Below are 20,826 nucleotides of genomic sequence, written 5' to 3'. Positions count from 1 at the left end.
ACACACACACACACACACACACACACACACACACACACACACACACACACACACACACACACACACACACACACACACACACACACACACACACACACACACACACACACACACACACGCACATTACTGGGGCAGCTGCCCTTTAATTAGAACTAGCTAATGACAGACTATATAAACAGTCACAGCCTTGTTTTTCTGTTTACAGAGTGCTACAGTGAGTGTGTTGAGTGAGTGTGACTGGAATGCTCACTCTGAAAGAATGTGAATGTGAATCCTTTTTGGGAAGAGCCTGTATTTATAGTCCTGTATGTCATAGCGAAGGGTCGTAGCTAAGGGAGAGGAGAGCAGAGAGAGGGTCCAGCCAAGCTCAGCCGTTTGGGGCAGGCCTAGAGAGAGTGGAAGAAGGGAGGGAGATTTACTGTTGCATAGTTTTAGGCTCACTCTCCTCCCCTTCCACCCTCCTTTCCATTGACACGCAGGCTGTGGCAGCCAAGCAGGAAGGGGAAAGGAAGAAGGGAGAAGGGAAAGGGAGGCCCTGCTATTTTCTTCAGCAGGCAGGCTCTAGCTCCAATGACAGGAGAGGCCCAGTGGTCTCTTCCCTCCCTCCCCATGCTGGTGACACCCAGCCTGGCCACGAACACAGCCACCCCAGCCTCTCCCTCCCTCTCTGGCCCCAGCTCCTAGAGAATTTCTCAGAAAACAGGGTGGAGGAGTTTCTCTAGCCCTTTAAACAGCTGACTGACACTTTAGCCCACACTGTTTTCTCACACTTTCTTATAGTTGGATTTCAGTTTTGTACTGTTGAGAACGAGCTTATGGATGTAGCAGAGAGTCTTGGAATGTAGCTGAGCTGACTATTTGGACAGGGTCGTCATCAGTTGCGGTATGTGGAGAGAGGCTGGATAAATTATTTCTTGAGTCCTCAGCTGAAGAAAGTGGTCGACTTTCTGTATTCTTTGTCCTTTGTTTTGCACCACATCATGGTACAACTGCAGTAAGATTCAGTTATTTAAAGACGGGCAATCAATTTTATGCAGTCTGTCTTTCTGATGTTGTCTCGGTTCATTAATGGCTTGTTTGAATAGTGTTGCCAAATATTTATGTCCCTTCCTTTCTTGCTCTGTTTGAAAGGGAAATTGCGTGTCTGTCTGTGTTATGTGGGTGAGTACGAGTTTGTTAAACTTCTCTCTTGATGTTTTCCCCTGAGAGTCCTACTGACTGTCGGCCTTAGCTTGAGTCTAGAACTGCCGTCTTCTTTGGTTTGATGTCTTATTCAGTACAAATCATACTTCAAGCAATAGAGCAATGTGTGAATGTTTTATGCGATGAAGAACTGCTTAAAGAATCCTTATTTTGCTATGTGATTGTATTCTGACTTTCTGAGTGTGTGTGCTTGTTTGTGGGTAGGTGTGTGTGTAGGAACAAATAGATGTCCTCTAAAAATCTAAACAAATCAAGTTGTCACATGCTTCTCAGGGTTCTACACAAGCTTTTTCCACTGGTGCTTTTCCAGTTGGCAGCAGCAGCGCATAACTTGGTTGCACCAATTTTTATATATACAGTGCCTTTGGAAAATATTCAAACCCTGGGCTTTTTCCACATTGTTACGTAACAGCCTTATTCTAAAATGGATTAACTAAATACTAATCCTCAGCAATCTACAAACAATAAAACGTAATGACAACATGAAAACGTTTTTTGTAATTTAGGGAAAATTATGAAAACTTTAATAAAATACCTTATTTACGTAAGTATTCAGCTCCTTTGCTATGATATTTGTTGATTATCCTTGAGATTTCCTTGAGGTTTCTACAACTTTCTTCCGGCGCCGACAGAGATGGCCGCCTCACTTTGCGTTCCTAGGAAACTGTGCACATTTTGTTTTTTTATGTGTTATTTCTTACATTGTTACCCCAGGAAATATTAGGTTTTATTACATACAGTTGGATATAAGAGAAACGTCAACTCACCAACGTTACGACCAGGAATATGACTTTCCACCACCCAGGACAATGGATCGGATCCCAAGCGGCTACCCAAAACAACGGCGCTACAGAAGGGGCAGACGGAGCGGTCTTCTGGTCAGGCTCCGTAGACGGGCACATCGCGCACCGCTCCCGAGCATACTACTCGCCAATGTCCAGTCTCTTGACAACAAGGTAGACGAAATCCGAGCAAGGGCTGCCTTCCAGAGAGACATCAGAGATTGTAACGTTCTTTGTTTCACGGAAACATGGCTCAGGATACGTCATCAGAGTCGGTACAGCCACCTGGCGTCTTCACGCATCGTGCCGACAGAAACAAACATCTCTCTGGAAAGAAGAAGGGCGGGAGTGTATGTCTTATGATTAACGAGACGTGGTGTGATCATAACTACATAAAGGAACTCAAGTCCTTTTGTTCACCTGACCTAGAATTCCTTACAATCAAATGCCGACCGCATTATCTACCAAGAGATGTCTCTCCGATCATAATCACAGTCGTGTATATCCCACCCCAATCAGACACATCGATGGCCCTGCAAGAACGTCATTTGACACTATGTAAACTGGAAACCACATATCCTAAGGCTGCATTTATTGTAACTGGGGATTTTAACAAGGCTAATCTGAAAACAAGGCTCCCTAAATGTTATCAGCATATCCAATGAGCGACCCGGGCTGGCAAAACCCTGGATCATTGTTATTCTAACTTCCGCGATGCATATAAAGCCCTCCCCGCCCTCCTTTCAGAAAGTCTGACCACAACTCCATTTTGTTGCTCCCAGCCTATAGAAAGAAACTACAACAGGAGTTGTTGCTCCCCGCAATTCAACGGCTCAGACACGAGAGGTACGTGGCAGGGTCTACAGTCAATCACGGACTACAAAAGGAAAACCAGCCCCGTCGCAGATCACGATGTCTTGCTCCCCGAGAAATTAAACAACTTCTTTGCTCGCTTTAAGGACAACAAAACCAAAACCAAACCAAAATCTGCAGGTTCTCCTTCACTGCAGCCAAAGTGAGTAAAACATTTAAACGTGTTAACCTTCGCAAGGCGCGTCCTCAGAGCATGCGCAGACCAGCTGGCTGGTGTGTTTACGGACATATTCAATCACTCCTTATCCCAGTCTGCTGTTCTCACATGCGTCAAGAGTGCCACCATTGTTCCTGTTCCCAAGAAAGTGAAGGTAACTGAGCTAAATGATTATCGCCCCGTAGCACTCACTTCCGTCATCATGAAGTGCTTTGAGAGACTAGTCAAGGACCATATCCCCTCCACCCTACCTGAAGAAACTCCCCAAATGCAGGTGTGCCAAGCTTGTAGCGTCATACCCAAGAAGACTCAATGCTGTCAAAGCTGCTTCAACAAAAGTACTGAATACTTATGTAAATGTGATATTTCAGTTGTGTGTTGATTTAGAGGGAAAAAACATTTTAATCCATTTTAGAACAAGGCATTAACGTGACAAAATGTGGAAGAGTCAAAGGGTCTGAAAACTTTTCGAAGGCAATGTGTGTGTGTGTGTGTATGTATATTTATCATATATTTATTATTTCAGCTTTTATTTCTTCCATCACATTCCCATACACTCAATTAGTATTCGGTAGCATTGCCTATAAATACAGTAGTTTAACGTTTCGGGTAGCCTTGCACAAGCTTCCCACAATAAGTTGGGTGAATTTTGGGCCATTCCTCCTGAAAGAGCTGGTGTAACTGAGTAAGGTTAGTAGGCCTCCTTGCTCAAACATGCTTTTTCAGTTCTGCCCACAATTTTTCTATGGGATTGAGGTCAGGACTTTGTGATGGCCTCTCCAGTACCTTGACTTTGTTGTCCTTCCTTCCATTTTGCCACAACTTTGGAAGTATGCTTGGGGTCATTGTCCATGTGGAAGACCCACTGGTGACCAAGCATTAACTTCCTGACTGATGTGTTGAGATGCTTCTTCAATATATCCACATACTTTTCCTACCTCATGATGCCATCTATTTTGTGAAGTGCACCAGTCCCTCCTTGCAGCAAAGCACCCCCACAGAATGATGCTGCCCCCCCCCCCCCCCCCCCCCCCGTGCTTCACGGTTGGGATGGGGTTCTTCGGCTTGCAAGCCTCCCCCTTTTTACTCCCAACATAACTATGGTCATTATGGCCAAACAGTTCTATTTTTGTTTCATCAGACCAGAGGATATTTCTACAAAAAGTATTATTTTTGTCCCCATGTGCAGTTGCAAACCATAGTCTGGCTTTTTTATGGCGGTTTTGGAGCAGTGGCTTCTTCCTTGCTGAGTGGCCCTTTCTGGTTATGTCGATATAGGACTCGTTTTTACTGTGGATATAGACACTTTTGTACCGGTTTCCTCCAGCATCTTCACACGGTCCTTTGCTGTTGTTCTGGGAATGATTTTCACTTCTCGCACCAAAGTAAGTTCATCTCTAGGAGACAGAATGTGTCTCCTTCCTAAGCAGTATGACGGCTGGTTGGTCCCATGGTGTTTATACTTGTGTAATATTGTTTGGACAGATGAACGTGGTACCTTCAGGCGTTTGGAAATTGCTCCCAAGAATTAACCAGACTTGTGGAAGTCTACATTTATTTTCTGAGGTCTTGGCTGATTGTTTTTGATTTTCTCATGATGTCAAGCAAAGAGGCACTGAGTTTCAAGGTAGGCCTTGAAATACATCCACAGGTACACCCCCAATTGACTCAAATGATGTCAATTAGCCATTCAGAAGCTTCTAAAGCCGTGACATCATTTTCTGGAATTTTCCAAGCTGTTTATAGGCACAGTGAACAGAAGTATGTAAACTTCTGACCCACTGGAATTGTGATACAGTGAATAATAAGTGAAATAATCTGTCTGTAAACAATTGCTTGTGTCATGCACAAAGTAGATGTCCTAACCGACTTGACAAAACTGTAGTTTGTTAACAAGAAATTTGTGGAGTGGTTGAAAAACAAGTTTTAATGACTCCAACCTAAGTGTAGGTTAACTTCCGACTTCAACTGTACATAGACACACACACACTGATAATGACCTGGCCTGTGTCCCATAATGTGCCTGCATTCCATACAAGATTCAACATTCAGGTAAATTTGCCTGTGGCGCACTGGGCCAATGCCAACTGAAATCTACTGGCCCAAATGTTAAAAAAATCTGACCAATAAGCAAATGATGGGTGCATAATTTCAATAGCAGGTGATTTTAGATTTAATTTGCGGTCTGAGAAAATAATCTATACAGGTTTCATACAGACAAGGGCTTTTCAAGCAGCACTGAAATTGTAATTTAAGGACCTACATTTTATATGTAATTGTTGTAATAGCCTATAGATTTAAAAAAACTCCCCCCAATATGTATGCAAAAAAGTATGCATTACCACTTTAAGAATGCATTTTTTATAATCTATCCTAAATGGTATTAAGTTTTGATTTTCACCTTATTTTTTACATTCTAAAATGTCAGAGTAATGTGAGCATTGGGGGGGTGTAAAGTGTTGGTTAGATTTTTTTTACATTTTTTTATTTTTATTTTTTTGTGGGGGGGGGGGGGTGGTCAAGGTGAGGAAGAGGATTATTTAAAGCTGGTTCCACGTTTGGGGTGTCAGGACAGAGAAGAGCTTGTTCTGGGCTCAGCGGGAACTGCCCTCCCGTAGGGGTGGGATGGCCAAAAGACCTGAGGTGGCGGAGTGCTCAGATTGGGGTGTAGGATTTGAGCACAGCCTGAAGTTAGTGAGGGGCAGTTCCTCTTGCTGTTCTGTAGGTAATCCGCATGGTCTTGTAGTGGCTGCGAGCTTCGACTGGAAGCCAGTGGAGTGTTTTCGGAGGAGCGGTGTGACATGAGAGAAATTGGGAAGGTTGAAAACCAGGCGGGCAGAAGCATTCTGGATAAGTTGCAGGTGTTTGATGGCACAAGCGGGGAATTGTTCAGTGTCATCCACATAGCAATGATAGGCGAGACCATGTGAGAACATGTGAGAACAAGTGACTTGGTGACTAGAGAGAAAAGGGCCTAGAACCAAGCCATGAGGGGACACCAGTCGTGAGAGTACGTAGTACAAACACAGATCCTCTCCACGTCACCAGGTAGGATGCAATACAAGAATGTGCAGAGCCTAAGATGCCCAGCCCTGAGAGGGTGGAGAGGAGGATCTGATGGTTCATGGTGTTGAAGGCAGTGGATAGATGTAGGAGGATGAGAACAGAGGAGAGATAGTCAGCTTTGGCAGTGTGGAGAGCCTCCGTGACACAGAAGAGCAGTCTAGGTTAGGGTCAAGAAGATCTTTCTGAGTTAGATAAAGTTGACCAGAGACAGCACGCACAAAGAAAAGAATGAGGAGACACGGGTCTATAGTTTGACATCACATGAGTCGAGGGGAGCAACTCTGGCAATTTTGACATCAGAGGGGATGCAGCCAGTGGTCAGGGATAAGTTGAGGGAAGTGAGGTCTCCAGAGATGGTCTGGAGAAGGGATGAGGGGATGGGGGTTGAGTGGGCAGGTTGTCGGGCAGGCAGACCTCAGTAGTCACAGGATGTCATCTGGAGAGAGAGGAGAGAAAGAGGTCAAGGTGTAGGGTAGTTCTGTGTGAGTGAGACCCGAGTCAATAAGCTGAGTGAATGAGTAGCGGATTTTTTTCAAAGTGGTTGACAAAGTCCTCTGGACCATATGATTTTCGTCGGTTGACATGTTGAAAGTATTGTTTGATGTCATTCACAGAGATCTGTATATCAACAGCTGGTATGGTGTCTATACTGTCCAAGCCCACTTTCTGCTGCGATGTAAAATCGCAAAAAGTCAACCCACAATAGAAACTATTAAAATACTTTGGAAAAGCAAGGTCATTTGACACTCATCCAATGTCTCTTTGGTTTGTAGCCTATGATGGTTTGTAGCCCTTGCCAGGCTTTCTTACGGTCCTTGAAAAGGTTTTCTAATTGGTCTTTGTACGCTGCTTTGCACTCCTTAAATGTTTTTAAGTTGCCTCTGTTATTTTTCCTTTCCTCTTTACTGCCACCTGATTTAAAACACGTTTTTTTCTGGTTGAGGAGTTCTTTTAATTCCTGAGTTAACCACAGTTTATTATTGGGGGAGATATTGCCTTCCTTTTTGGGAATAATGAGATCCTCACCGAAACAGATGTACTCAGAGACGGTATCCGCTGCCTCTTCCGGGTCATCGGCACTGTCCATCAGAGTTGACTCAAAACAATCATGGAGGGCTTCAGTCCATCTTTTAATCTCCACCTTTTTAGCTTTTTCTCATTGCAGACGTGCTTTGTAGACTGGGATGAGCTGAACCATGTTATGATCCGAACCCACAAGATTGGGTAGTGCCTTGGAAAAATACACACCTGGGATGTTAGCAAAACAGAGGTTCAGAAAGGCTTTATTTCGGGTAGGACATGTAACACATTGCTGATATGATGGTAAGTGTTCAGATAGATTGCACATGTTAAAGTCTCCCAGGATCAGCTTTACTGCTTCAGGTGACTGTCTCAGCCTGGGATACAAGGTCGTGAATCAAGTCGGCAGCTATTTGGGTGTCAGCGTGGGCTACGTAAACAATAAAAAATTGGATCTGATTTATTTCCCGTGGCAGGTAGTGTGGCCGTAGGTTAAGACCAAGGAGTTCAATGTCTTTATTACAGACCTTGTGCTTAGTTGTAGTATGGGCAGGATTGCAATAGTTCTCATTGATGATTGCACAAACCCCACCACCATATCTTACCAGAGTCGATGTTTTGATCCATTCTAATAATTGTGGAGCCATGCAGCTCCACAACGGAGTCGGGATCCTGTTTCGTAAGCCAGGTCTCAGATAGACAGATCAAGCAGGATTGTCAGTACTCTGAGAGGTATTGGGTACAAGCCCGTAAGTACCTAGCAAAAAGACAGTACTAGACCACAACAGATAAAGACAAAGAAATGATACTTATCACTCCTGGAGATATCAGGAGTCCTCTAGCTACAGAATGAAGCGCAAAACCCTTCAATTGAAATGTCAGGAAATGAAAACGCCTACGTATCTCAGAAAATTTTATCATAAATTACATCACAGAATAATTATATTAGACTTCTAAATTTGCTACCATAACTTCAATGACTTTTCAAGGATCAAAGCACCTGCTTCCGCCATCAAGCTGTACCGGAGCGCCAAGTCTGGGACTAAAAGCCTCCTGAACAGCATCTACCCCCAAGCCTTAAGACTGCTGAACAGTTACTCAAATGGCTACCCTGACTATTTGCATTGATCCCCTTTTTATTTGCAATGACTCTATGCTGGACTCTACCCACACATACTACACTGACATTCCAACATACAGTTACGTCATTTAGCAGACGCTCTTATCCAGAGCGACTTATAGAAGCAATTAGGGTTAAGTGCCTTGCTTAAGGGCACATTGACAGATTTTTTGTTAATTTGACTCAGGGATTCAAACGAACAACCTTTCAGTTACCGGCACAACGCTCTTAACCACTAGGCTACATATACACACATGCACGCACACACACACTACCTACGCTCACACACAAAACACACACACATGCATATTGATGCCACACACGCACACGCACACTCACACAAAGACACATTTAAAAAACTTTCACACTCTTCCCAAATGCTGCTGCTACTCTGTTTATTATCTATCCTGATTGCCTAGTCACTTTTATCACTACCTACAGTACATGTACATACTGTACTACCTCAACTACCTTGTGCCTGTGCACATTGACTCAGTACTGGTACTCCTTGTACAGTATATAGTCTCGTTATTGTTATTTTTTGGGGTTACTATTTCCTTTAACACTTTTAGCAACTTTTCCTTACTTTTTAACTCTGCATTGGTGGGAAAGGGCTCATAAGTAAGCATTTCACAGTAAAGCCTACACCTGTTTAATTCAGGGAATGTGACAAATTACATTTGTATTTCATATTCAAGGTAGGCTATTCCATGATGACTGAATTGTGCATTGCAAATATTCAACCAAGACTTTGAATTAAATTGGTTTGCATACCTATTCTTGCCTTAGCATTTACTGGTAGATATCATAACTTTGAAAATGTTTCCTACCACTGTCGGGTTTCTCTCCACACAACTACCAGCTGTTTGAGAGCTGTGTGCTATTCTGCCCGACAGATTACCTATAGACTGTATGTGTGCTGCGTGCGTGTTTGAATAAATGATTATGATAAAAAAAGCGAATTGTGAACAAAAAAGGAACGTGACCAGCTAAAAATAAATATATAGATATATTTTTTGACCAAATCAAATCAAAATTTGTGTTGCACTGCCAAGTCAAATGGTCGCAAATGCAACTGTTTTGGTCACAGTATCGAACCCAGGTGTAGATTAACAGTGAAATGTTTCTCATTTTCCAACAATGTAGGGATAAAGATAAGCTCATGAGGCAATATTTGTTTGTGTGTGTACAGGAGTCTGTTTACATGCAACATATAGGACCACTGCCCCCCCCCCCCCCCCCCCCCCCCCACACACACACACACACACACACACACACACACACACACACACAAACGTCTTAGATTCTAAGCTAACTCTTGGATGACCGTGACCTCTCTTTCTCTCTGTGAAGACGCTAACGGGATGTCCCATTTTGAACGCTCAGAGAGGGGGGGACGACAAGGTCACTGGAGGAGAAGGCAGCATCACTGGAATGGACCGGATCACTTCCACAATGACACCAGGTGAGAATGAGTAGCTATCCTACAGCATGAAAATTGTAAAAATACCAAACATAACATAGTATTCTAGGTGTGCTATATTTAAGCAATAAGGCACGAGGGGGTGTTGTATATGGCCAATATACCATGGATAAGGGCTGTTCTTACGCATGATGCAACGCTTGGATACAGTCCTTAGCTGTGGTATGTTGGCCATATACCTCTAACCCCTGAGGTGCTTTATTGCTATTATAAACATGTTACCAATGTAATTAGAGCAGTAAAAATAAATGTTTTGTCATGCCTGCGGTATATTGTCTGATATACCACTGCTGTCAGCCAATCAGCATTCAGGGCTCGAACCACCCACTTGATAATCGTGAATATGAAGCTCCAGGGTGAAATGATTTACAAAAAGCAGTGCATTTTGTAAATTACTTAATTTGCCCATTTACACCTAGTCAATGTGGCAAATATAAATATCTGTCTGCCTCTCTCCCCCCCCCCCCCCCCAATCCCACTCCCAGGGATCCAGTGTTCCAGCATTATGATGGTTATGCTGGCCCTGTGGGGTTCAGGGTAGGCCCCCGGCCCTTTCCTCCCGTAGGGAGACACAATGGACACACGGGGGCGCTGGACGAGCTCACACTCAAACATATGGCCCAGGACTGCAGCTCAGTGAAAAACCAGCTGCTTACACTCAAGAGTTTATTACAGGTAACACACACTCCCTCAAAGGCTTGAATGTAGTCCTTGGGAACTCAATGTAATTCCAATCTAATCACTCTGTTGAGTTGAGCTATGACTAAGCAAGTGGAAATCATATCTTGTAACTCTTGTCAGCTCCTTTTACAATTAAATAGATGTAGCATCCAATAAAATGTAACTTTAGTAGAATAACTAAACTAAATAACTAAAGTATAACTAATAACTATTATGTCAAGGTTTGAGTTTACACTTCGCTAGACGGAGGCTGCTGATGTTGTATCAAGCAGTAGCTTTAGTTTATCACACATCCAGGTGGGAGAAGGCTTCTGAAGTTGAAAGGCAGTAGAAATCTGCATTGCTGCCACAGTGACCCTCTATGCCTACTTGTGAGGATGTAGCAGAGATACACACTGAATCTCTCCTACATCTCCTTAGATGGAGAGATTTCTGGAGAAGAGAACTGGTTTGATATGATGTAATCATAGAAAATAGCTGCTGGCTTTACTGTGCTTTTACTGAGAATGTCACATGTCTCATGTCCATGGCTTGCGAGTGAGTGACTGTGGCACATGGTTTTATTCTATGTGTCACTCATCTCCTCTTACCTCTTACTACGACCCTGCTCCTCCCTTGTGGGTTACCTGTGGTACCTAATCACTTAATAGATCTGTCGGTATCAGATGACACATTCCATTTAACAGACACACACACACACACACAGTGTGTGATGTGACGTGTGAGACAGCTAATCAGTAGTGTCCAGCCTCGGACTGTACAGCGTCTCATGTCTGGCCCTGTAGGACCCCAATATCTACCTTAGTGTCAGGCAGGTTGATATTGGCTTTGGCCTCACAGCTCTCAACAGATTACATTCCTCCAAAACAAGTCAACCGTGCCCCAAGATTATCTCTGACATGACATGACAAACACATATCGACACACAGTTCACTTTCTGTGATGGTAATTGTATTTGCTTGTCAGAGCTGTGATTCTGTTCGTTATCTCCAAAAAGGTACATCTTTAATAAGGACCAAAGGGATAAATGTGAGTTATCTGTACCCATGTTTGATTCATGTTCATTTGATATTTGACCTCTGACTGTAAAAGAAGTGCTGTTGCTGCTGGTAATAGTCATCTAATTGACAAAGTCTGTTTGTTTTCTTTAATTAACAGGGTAGTTTGGCCTTGAGCACCAAACAGTTTGTTGGCCCGCCCATTAGTTGTTCTCTTTTTAATTGTTTCTTTGGAGCTGTGATGTTGTGCTCTGGGCAGCAGCTGTAAAATGCATCTCTACTTTAGTCATAATTGATCTATCTGAGCTACAAGCAACAGGCTGTATCGGTGTACCTAGCTGACTATATGCAAGCTAGAGCGTCCAAAGGCAGAACATTACAGTTTTTGGGGATACACAGTGAACATGTCCCTCTGCTTGAGAAAAGTTATTTTTATGTCTACCAAACTGCTTCAAGGCACTTATCAGCCATTCTACAGAATAATCTACCGAAGACGCTCCCTACTATGTAGCAATTAGTAGTATCATTATAATAACATATAAAATACAATATACCTACAGCTAGTTCTCCTTTCTGCCCAGCATAGTACAGTTCAGAATACTGAATCTTATGTTATGTGTTTTTTCTGTGTTTGTAGATGGAGGACGGTGGCCCAGAGGTTGTTGAGGGCGGTGAAGAGGATAACAGCACGACCCTACAGGTAAAACCCCACCTGGAAAAACACTATTTCGGACATTGAGCCAAAACAAGTAGCATTGTTAGACTAGAAATTAACCACTGTGCGTTTTTCAGTTGGAGGAGCTAATGAAGGAGGTGTGGAAGCTCAGGGAGGAGCTGAGGAATAAGGAGAGGACAATCGCTCAGCTTACACTACAGCAACAGCAGCTACAGCAACAGGGGGTGAGTCTCCAGGAGGGGTCAGCGAGAGGACGGCAGTCATTCTCTGCCAGTGCACGACAGCTGCTTAGTGCAACATTGGGTTATGTGGGAGTTGTGGTTTTACTTATACCATAGTCAGACACCTACATATGTGAGAATGGTAATCTCAGTTCTGTTAGCTTTTACCTGGATCCATCAGTGTTGTAACATTCATTAGTGTTCAGGGGCTAGTGGTCTCGTTAGGCAAAAAAACAGACTGTCCACTGACGTTATTCAAATTCCCCATGTACAGTAATACCAAATGTATGGAAGTCCTGAAGCCCAAGGCAAAACAAATACATTACAAATGTAGACTCATTTGAACAACTTAGTATCTCGTTCAAATTACATAGTTTTCTCGTTTGAATGACTTAGTAAAAAAAAAGTTATTTTGTCAAATTAGACCTAATTTCTTATGCAGCGTGTCAGTCAGTGTAATGGTTGCTGCAGCCATTCATTCGCTGATTCCACCCATTGATATTATTATTCATTGACAGTTCTTTGATAGCCTAAAGCAGGGCTGCTTTTTAATTCCAGATCATTTAAGTGGGCGAGTGTGGAGGGAGGAGCAGAGCGTAATTCGAGAAGATTTGGAAAATGGTGACGCCTTCTCTCCCGCACCTATTTTGCTCTGGTATTGCTCAGCCACAAGCTCTGGGCATGCTTTTCCTAGCATTTTTTGTTTCTTTTTTCACTATCACTTTTAATTAGGCCTATGTGGTTGTAATTATTTAGCCTATCCCACCCACATTAGCCTATATCTAGTTTATATTCTACTTTCTAACATTAGGATATGTCATTTCTATTTTGAAGGACTTCAAATGTATTAACGCATGTTTCAGGTAGGCAATACATAGGCTGCTGTAAAATGTAGAAACACCATAATATAATAATAATATATTTAATGAAGCTAAAATTTCATAAATAAATCTTAAATGATAATGGCCAGAATCAGTTTATTTTCATAAATGAAAGGGAATAAATAATCTCAAACTGCAACGGTCAAATGATTTGCACACAGAAGCAAGCGCCACCAAGCATCACATGTGCATTGAGTATGGGAAATGCGCTCTACAAATTAAATATTTATTATGACACAAGGCGAGACCCAGATGCAGACTCAGGAGGCAGATGGTTAGAGTCTTACAATGTTTATTAATCCAAAAGAAGTAGGCAAGAGAATGGTTGTGGATAGGCGGAAGGTCAAAACCAGATCAGAGTCTAGGAGGTACAGAGTGGCAGACAGGCTCGTGGTCAAGGCAGGCAGAATGGTCAGGCAGGGGAGTACAGAGTCCAGAAACAGGCAAGGGTCAAAACTTGGAGGACTAGAAAAAGGAGAATGCAAAAAGCAGGAGAACGGGAAAACCGCTGGTTGACTTGGAAACATACAAGAGGAACTGACAGAGTGACAGGAAACACAGGGATAAATACACTGGGGAAAATAAGCGACACCTGTAGGGGGTGGAGACAATCATAGGGACAGGTGAAACAGATCAAGGCATGACAATATAATAATAATTATTATTATTAAGACAGAACAATGCACATGTGAAAACTTAATTATATGAAGGAATATTATTGTAAATCTAGCCATAATATAAACAAGTGAAAGGAGAATTTAATATATACTGAACAAAAATATAAACGCAACATGTAAAGTGTTGGTCCCATGTTTCATGAGCTGAATTAAAAGATCCCAGAAATGTTCCACATGCACAAAAAGCTTCTTTCTCTCAAATTTTGTGCACAAATTTGTTTACATCCCTGTTAGTGAGCATTTCTCCTTTGCCAAGATAATCCATCCACTTGACAGGTGTCAAGTGCTGTTTAATCAAGAGGCTGATTAAACAGCATGATTATTACACAGGTGCACCTTGTGCTGGGGATAATAAAAGGCCACTCTAAAATGTGCAGTTTTGTCACACAAAACAATGCAACAGATGTCTCAAGTTTTGAGGGAGTGTGAAATTGGCAAGCTGACTGCAGGAATGTCCTACAGAGCTGTTGCCTGAGAATCATGTCATAAGCTGCTTCCAACGTCATTTTGGAGAATTTGGCAGTACGTCCGCAGACCAAGTGTAACCACGCCAGCCAAGGACCTCCACATTCGGCTTCTTCACCTGCGGGGTCGTCTGAGACCAGTCACCCGGACAGCTGGACCCTTTTGTGGGGAAAAACTAATTTTGATTGGCTGCGTCTCTGCCCAGTCATGTGAAATCCACAAATTAAGGCCTAATTTATTTATCTTAAATTGAGTGATTTCCTTATATGAACTGTAACTCAGTAAAATCATAGAAATTATTGCATGTTGAGTTGATATTTTTGTTCAGTATATTTCAAAATCCTGAAATTGAAAAATAAATTGAGATGAAGCCAATCCCGTGTGTGGATTCTATTTCCCGAAAATGTTATTGTGCCATTTATTTTTTGGGATTGATGAAAGAAAGCAAGTTGGTGGCCAGTACAGTGCAATACACTTTTGTGAACTATTTACAGACAATATATACAAATTAAAACATCTAGAAGCAAATCAGCCTGAATATCAGGAAGCACAACTGCAACAGGTTTCGAGTCGACTACTAATTCATAAGCACATCTGAAACGGTTCTTTAGAGATTGCAACCCCTCTGTCCTCTATGTTCATTCCACATGGACCTATTGACCCAGCTGTGGATATGTACTACAGAGTGATGCATAAAGACATATCCAAGTTGGAGGCCTCTATCCCCTATTTCAGGAATAACTTTACGCGCTCTGAGAAACAAGCCCTTAAATCTCCAGAATGTCACCTCTATAGTCATCTGCCCAGCGGACATGGGAGGCACTGTTACTTTACAAGACTGCACTGTCTACGAGACTGAAGTACTCAGGCAACTGAATGATCAAACGTTCTATAAGAGACGCATTACAAACACAACAGCTTTTGGCTGTAATCTACAGTCACAGACGGCATGCAAAATGGTGGTATTACCAAAAGAGAACACAGATTATTGGTGCGTAAAAACAGCTCCACACCAGTAATCTACAATCTAAATCTCCAAAGGGACAGGAAGAATCTTCTTTGCGATATCAGTCCAGGTTTGGCAGAAGGTATCTGCTCCATAATGTGACACTGTGACAATGTTCAACTATTTCCCGCTAATAAAAACAACTCCACACAACATTATTGTACATATCATCCATGCACACCTCAGACATTTTTTGCCCAGTAGGTGGCTTTTGACTCCTGGTAGCTTGAGATGTTTGAAATAGCCTTATCAGTCTGCGTCAGCCTGCACAAAATAGTAAGGTAATAATTGTTTATTCATTGTTTTATTATTATTATTATTATTATTGCTACTGCTGTATGAGGCTATACAACTGCCACAGCAAGTTGATGATCCCTGCAATGCAAGGATTTTCTTTGCCACCCATCTGTCAAATCCATCCATTACTCACGGTTCTCCCTCTCAAGCACTGCTTCTTGCATTCCAAAAGTGTGTGTGTGTGTGTGTGTGTGTGTGTGTTGGTGTGACAGTGTAAGTATGTGTGATTGTGTGGGTAGAGTCCAGTGACTGTGCATAGAGACAAATTGTCAGTGAAAATAGTCTGGGTAGCCATTTCATTAACTGTTCAGCAGTCGTATGTTATGGCTTGGAGGTTGTTGTCATCGGTGCTATTGAAAATCAGAGAGCTTCCTTAAGTTTCAGTAAACAATTAGCATACTCTTTAAAGATGAAACAAAGTCATCTTTTTATTTAGATGATTTAAAGTATGTGTTCCTGTTATTGTGAACCATATGATATAACAAGTTAAACCTTTCAATTGAAGGCCTATCACAAACCTCTTTTTGTATTCTGGTAGGCTAATAAAAACGTGTTGTTTGCAGCATGAACCAGCCTATTATCTCTGAAGTTCATTAATATATTGGTGATGAATACTTTAGCTGTATGTTTAGGCTACTATTAAAGTACTCATATAGGCCACTTCTCTGTCAGACTGCGCAAGATATCTATACCTCCCTAAATTGGTTCTATTGATGTAAAATGTTTGTTTACCTCTTGTGTTGCACACATTTAATTCTAGCTCACAATCAAAGATGGCTGTGTATTCCTTCCAGCAGTAGTGAAGTGTAGACTATGTAGCCTTGTGATACTGCCCTTCTGGACTCTGTGTCGGTCCCTACTTAAATGTAATTGATTTTTGAGAAATAACATCCCACACATGGGGGTGGCTTCATCTCAATGTATTTAAAATGTTTGTAATCAAGCTTTTACATTTGTGTTTTCCTGTCTATATAATGCTAATATTGTTTTATTTGTAGGGTGCATTCCCCATGCTCAGTGCACATGTGAAGCTTGTTGGTGCTTGCTTGTGTGCAGAAATGGTTTGACCTCTGCACTTTGACATGATTTATTCCCCTTTATTTATGAAAAGGAGCTGACACTGTCCTTTATTATTTACATGTATATGTTTTAGCTTAATTAAATAGATTTATATTATGGTGTTTCTATATCAAGAAAAGCAAACATTAATTTTACAGTAGTCTATGTCTTGCCTACCTGAAACATCTATAATAGATTACCTTCAAAATAGAAACAACATATCCTATTGTTAGAAAGTAGAATATAAACTAGATATAGGCTACTGTAGGTGGGGTGGGCTAAATAATTACAACCGAATAGAGGAAATGAAAAATGCTAGGGAGAGCATGCCCAGAGCTTGTGACTGAGCAATACCAGAGCGAAATTGGAGCCGGGAGAGATGCTGACACCATTTTTAAAAATCAGCTTGAATTACGCTCTGCTCTGCACTCGCCCACTTACATGCTCTGGCATTCAAAAGCAGCCCTGTTTTAGGCTATCAAAGAACTAATGAATAATCACATTAATGGAATCAATGAAGGAATGGCTGTATCAAACCATTACACGGTCTGAGAAGCTGCATAACAAATGAGAACTAATTCCCACTAAATAGCTATTTTTTTACTAAGTCGTTCAAACGAGATACTAAGTAATTGGAATGAGATACTAAGTCGTTCAAACGAGTTACAAAGTCGTACAAACAAAATAATTCCAAGAGTATGTTTTTTTTTGTTTTTGGCCTTGAGCTTCAGGGCCTCCTTACAGCAAAGTCAGGTACAGTAATAGAAAATGTCAGAGCAACATCAATGTTCAAACCTCCCCAGCTCTCCCAATTCCAATAAGAATATCCCACATAGCATCTTCTCTCCCTCACACTTCTGCCACCTCTAACACACACGCAACCAGTGTCTGGATATTTGCACATCTCTGTCTGAACTTTAAGAACTGAGAATGGGAAAACGCAAGACGGATAGAAAAGATGGAGAGAGGATGAACTGCAGTAGGGAAGGATTCTGATTGAAAGGGATAGACAACAATAAAGAATTACCAAGGACACAGAGAGAAAGATTAAGGGAGTTATGTAATGGAATATTAGATGAGAGCCAGATAAGGAGAGATAGAATAATAGAGGGACGGGGAGAGAGAGAATAACAGAGAGACAGATAGATAGAATAATATAATGAGCCAGATAAAGGGAGAAAGAAATGCTGAATTCTCTGTGGGGTGGGCTGTCAAAATACTTTAAGTTTTGACGTTTGAGTTTGTGTGTCTGCTTTGTCAGCAGTTGATGCAGAGCTGCAGATGTTCTGTCATTAGCAAAGGGTGGTTGGTGGTGTTTTTTTGTTGTTTTTTTCTCTGAGGAGAGAGACAGACGTGGGTATGTTGAATTTTAATGTAGCTTAGCTCTTCATTGATTATGAGGTTGGATTGTATTGAATATTAATATTAACCTCACCTCACTCAACATTGGGGCTCCTGGAATGAATACATTGTTTAACGACAAACTGTCAATTACCAACTGATCCACTGCTATAATCCAAACTTCAAAACCCACTGGGGATGACCTACAAGCTCGTAGAGTTAATAGGGTCTACTAGTTATGTCTAGACTAGAGACTGTTTTTGTATCTTCATTAGAACCCAAAGACTCAGAAATAAGTTCCACTCATGCAGTTTTTGAATACCAACTCACCCTAGTAGATCATTCATTTGTTATTGTTCTTTTCCTGATACAGTAGTGGTAACTCTCTCTCTCCTCCCCCAGCATCCTCATGCTGCCCAGTCCGGGAGGGGTCACTGCCACAAGAGGACACAGTCACTCGGGGGGGACAGACGAACTCACCACGACAAAGCCACACAGACCTCTTGGAGAGGACAAGGACACAGCCAAGCGGTGAGTATATATATATATATATATATATATATATATATATATATGATACACCTACAGTATATACTGTATATCTGGAGAGTGGAGACCTAAATCCAGTTTGTCTCCAATCTGTCCACTACTACGTCCACTACTGTGTCAGTCATCAAGCCAGTCCATCACCTATAGTCCCCACCCTCACACTATCCCCCCATTCAACTTACTCTCTCACCTATCACTGGTACTACATTGCCCAATCCCCCCTTCATACTCCCACCCCATCACCATTTCCCTATATGGTGGAATCACTTGATGGATGGTGAGACTGACTGTGTGCTTGAGACAAGCCGTCAGCTCTCAGCCATGTACAGGTGTAGTGACTTCTTTTTTCTTTCATCCTCTGTCTGTTTTCATCTCACTTAGTCTTTCCCCATTTAATTATTATATTTCCCCATCTGATATACCCTCTCCCTTTCTGTTGCTTTCTTTTTATCCACTGTTACATTTGGTTGTGTGATGGTTTTGCTTCTAACTCTTTGTAGGGAAACACAGTCGATAATGATAACTTTGACATTGTCCAAATTGCTCTGAAAGGTTAGGAGGAATATAGTGAAGTGGTTTATGATGAGTAGAGGGAAAAAGAAGAGTGTAAACAAACAGAAATCAGATGACAACCGCAGGGTGTTTCTCTTTCTTTTTTCTCTTTATTTCAGACAGTATCAAAGTTACAGGTTTCACACTGTTAACTAGGGTTTTGGCAATGTATGGCATTACAGATCGTCCCATCGTCCTCTCCGAACATTGCGGAGCACGGAGGGGTCAATTGGCTGGAAGAACCATAGACATTAAAACCAGTAGGTAGTGACATCATCCACATAATCTTATGGAAAAGTCCCGATGGCTCATGAAGCCTGAAGTATTTGAATTTGAAGCGTGCCGTATTGCTGAAAAGGGCTGAATGGCACTAACAAGTTGCTACGGATCATGGTGAAAGTTTCCGTAACTAGCAAAGGATCATGGTCGACGAACAGTAGTCATTTTCATCCTGCCTGAGAGAGTCAACCAACCAGGCACGAGCCTCTTCGTAGCCTGTGATTGGTCTGTGTTATCAAGTGGTCCTGTGTGTCGACAAATGTAGTAATCAGAATGGATCACTATTTAATGAAATATCTAGATTTGTAGCAAACTTTTAAATAATTCACAGCGGGGATCGAACTTGATCATAGCTTTAGAGCCCAAAACATCTGTACATTTTTTGGGGGTTTGGCCTTTCTGGCGATCGTAATTTACATACTGTAGGCTTTCAATGGCAGACCAGGGGATTTTGCACTGCTGGGTTGCTACAGTATGCAGTCACTTGCAGAGCTTGTGACTTCGTGCTCCAGACCGAACACTGGGTGCCTGGGAAGAACACAATATAAAGGACACATTGGTTATACCAGAACTGTGATTTGGTGCATAATGTCATTCTTCTTTTTTAAATTGTTACAAAAGCCACAATAAACAATCTCATTGAATCAATGTTCAAACAAAAGTGTTAGACCTAGTTACTTTTTAAACGATTCCAGGCTGCAGAATGATTTTCAAAACGGGGGACCTATGTTTCTCTTGTCCATAAAAATACTCCGATATACAGTGGAGCAAAAAAGTATTTAGTCAATTGTGCAAGTTCTCCCACATAAAAAGATGAGAGAGGCCTGTATTTTTCATCATAGGTACACTTCAACTATGACAGACAAAATTAGAAAAGAAATCCAGAAAATCACATTGTAAGACTTTTAATGAATTTATTTGCAAAATATGGTGGAAAATAAGTATTTGTTTACCTACAAACAAGCAAGATTTCTGGCTCTCACAGACCTGTAACTTCTTCTTTAAGCGGCTCCTCTGTCCTCCACTCGTTACCTGTATTAATGGCTCCTGCTTGAACTTGTTATCAGTATAAAAGACACCTGTCCACAACCTCAAACAGTCACACTCCAAACTCCACTATGGCCAAGACCAAAGAGCTGTCAAAGGACAACAGAAACAAAATTGTAGACCTCCACCAGGCTGGGAAGACTGAATCTGCAATAGGTAAGCAGCTTGGTTTGAAGAAATCAACTGTGGGAGCAATTATTAGGAAATGGAAGACATACAAGACCACTGATAATCTCCCTCGATCTGGGGCTCCACGCAAGATCTCACCCCGTGGGGTCAAAATGATCACAAGAACGGTGAGCAAAAATCCCAGAACCACACGGGGGGATCTAAAGAATGACCTGCAGAGAGCTGGGACCAAAGTAACAAAGCCTACCGTCAGTAACACACTAC

At 41.9% G+C, this 20,826-nt stretch overlaps 1 protein-coding gene across 9 annotated transcripts in view; it reads left to right on the top strand.

The window, feature by feature from the left end:
- Positions 1 to 312: 312 nt before the first annotated feature.
- Positions 313 to 20,826, top strand: part of LOC110502513 (serine-rich coiled-coil domain-containing protein 2) — a 41,495-nt gene continuing 20,981 nt past the window's right edge. Inside the window, exons 1-6 of one of the 9 annotated variants that reach the window (XM_090216977.1) lie at positions 313 to 883; positions 9,575 to 9,686; positions 10,190 to 10,379; positions 12,021 to 12,083; positions 12,176 to 12,283; positions 18,409 to 18,537. In XM_090216977.1, the coding sequence (XP_090073103.1) occupies positions 9,586 to 9,686; positions 10,190 to 10,379; positions 12,021 to 12,083; positions 12,176 to 12,283; positions 18,409 to 18,537 (591 nt within the window). In that variant the 5' untranslated portion in view covers positions 313 to 883; positions 9,575 to 9,585. Of the gene's footprint in view, positions 1,162 to 9,574; positions 9,687 to 10,189; positions 10,380 to 12,020; positions 12,084 to 12,175; positions 12,284 to 12,838; positions 14,706 to 18,408; positions 18,538 to 20,826 lie in introns of those variants that run through there. The other 8 variants (XM_036960215.2, XM_090216978.1, XM_090216980.1 and 5 more) reach the window with 8 other exon arrangements.

The sequence above is a fragment of the Oncorhynchus mykiss genome, chromosome 23 (assembly GCF_057628025.1).
Source record: "Oncorhynchus mykiss isolate SJ-2025 chromosome 23, ASM5762802v1, whole genome shotgun sequence".
NCBI lineage: Eukaryota > Metazoa > Chordata > Actinopteri > Salmoniformes > Salmonidae > Oncorhynchus > Oncorhynchus mykiss.
Note: the sequence above shows the minus strand (reverse complement) of the source record. Positions and strands in the feature narration are given on the sequence as shown.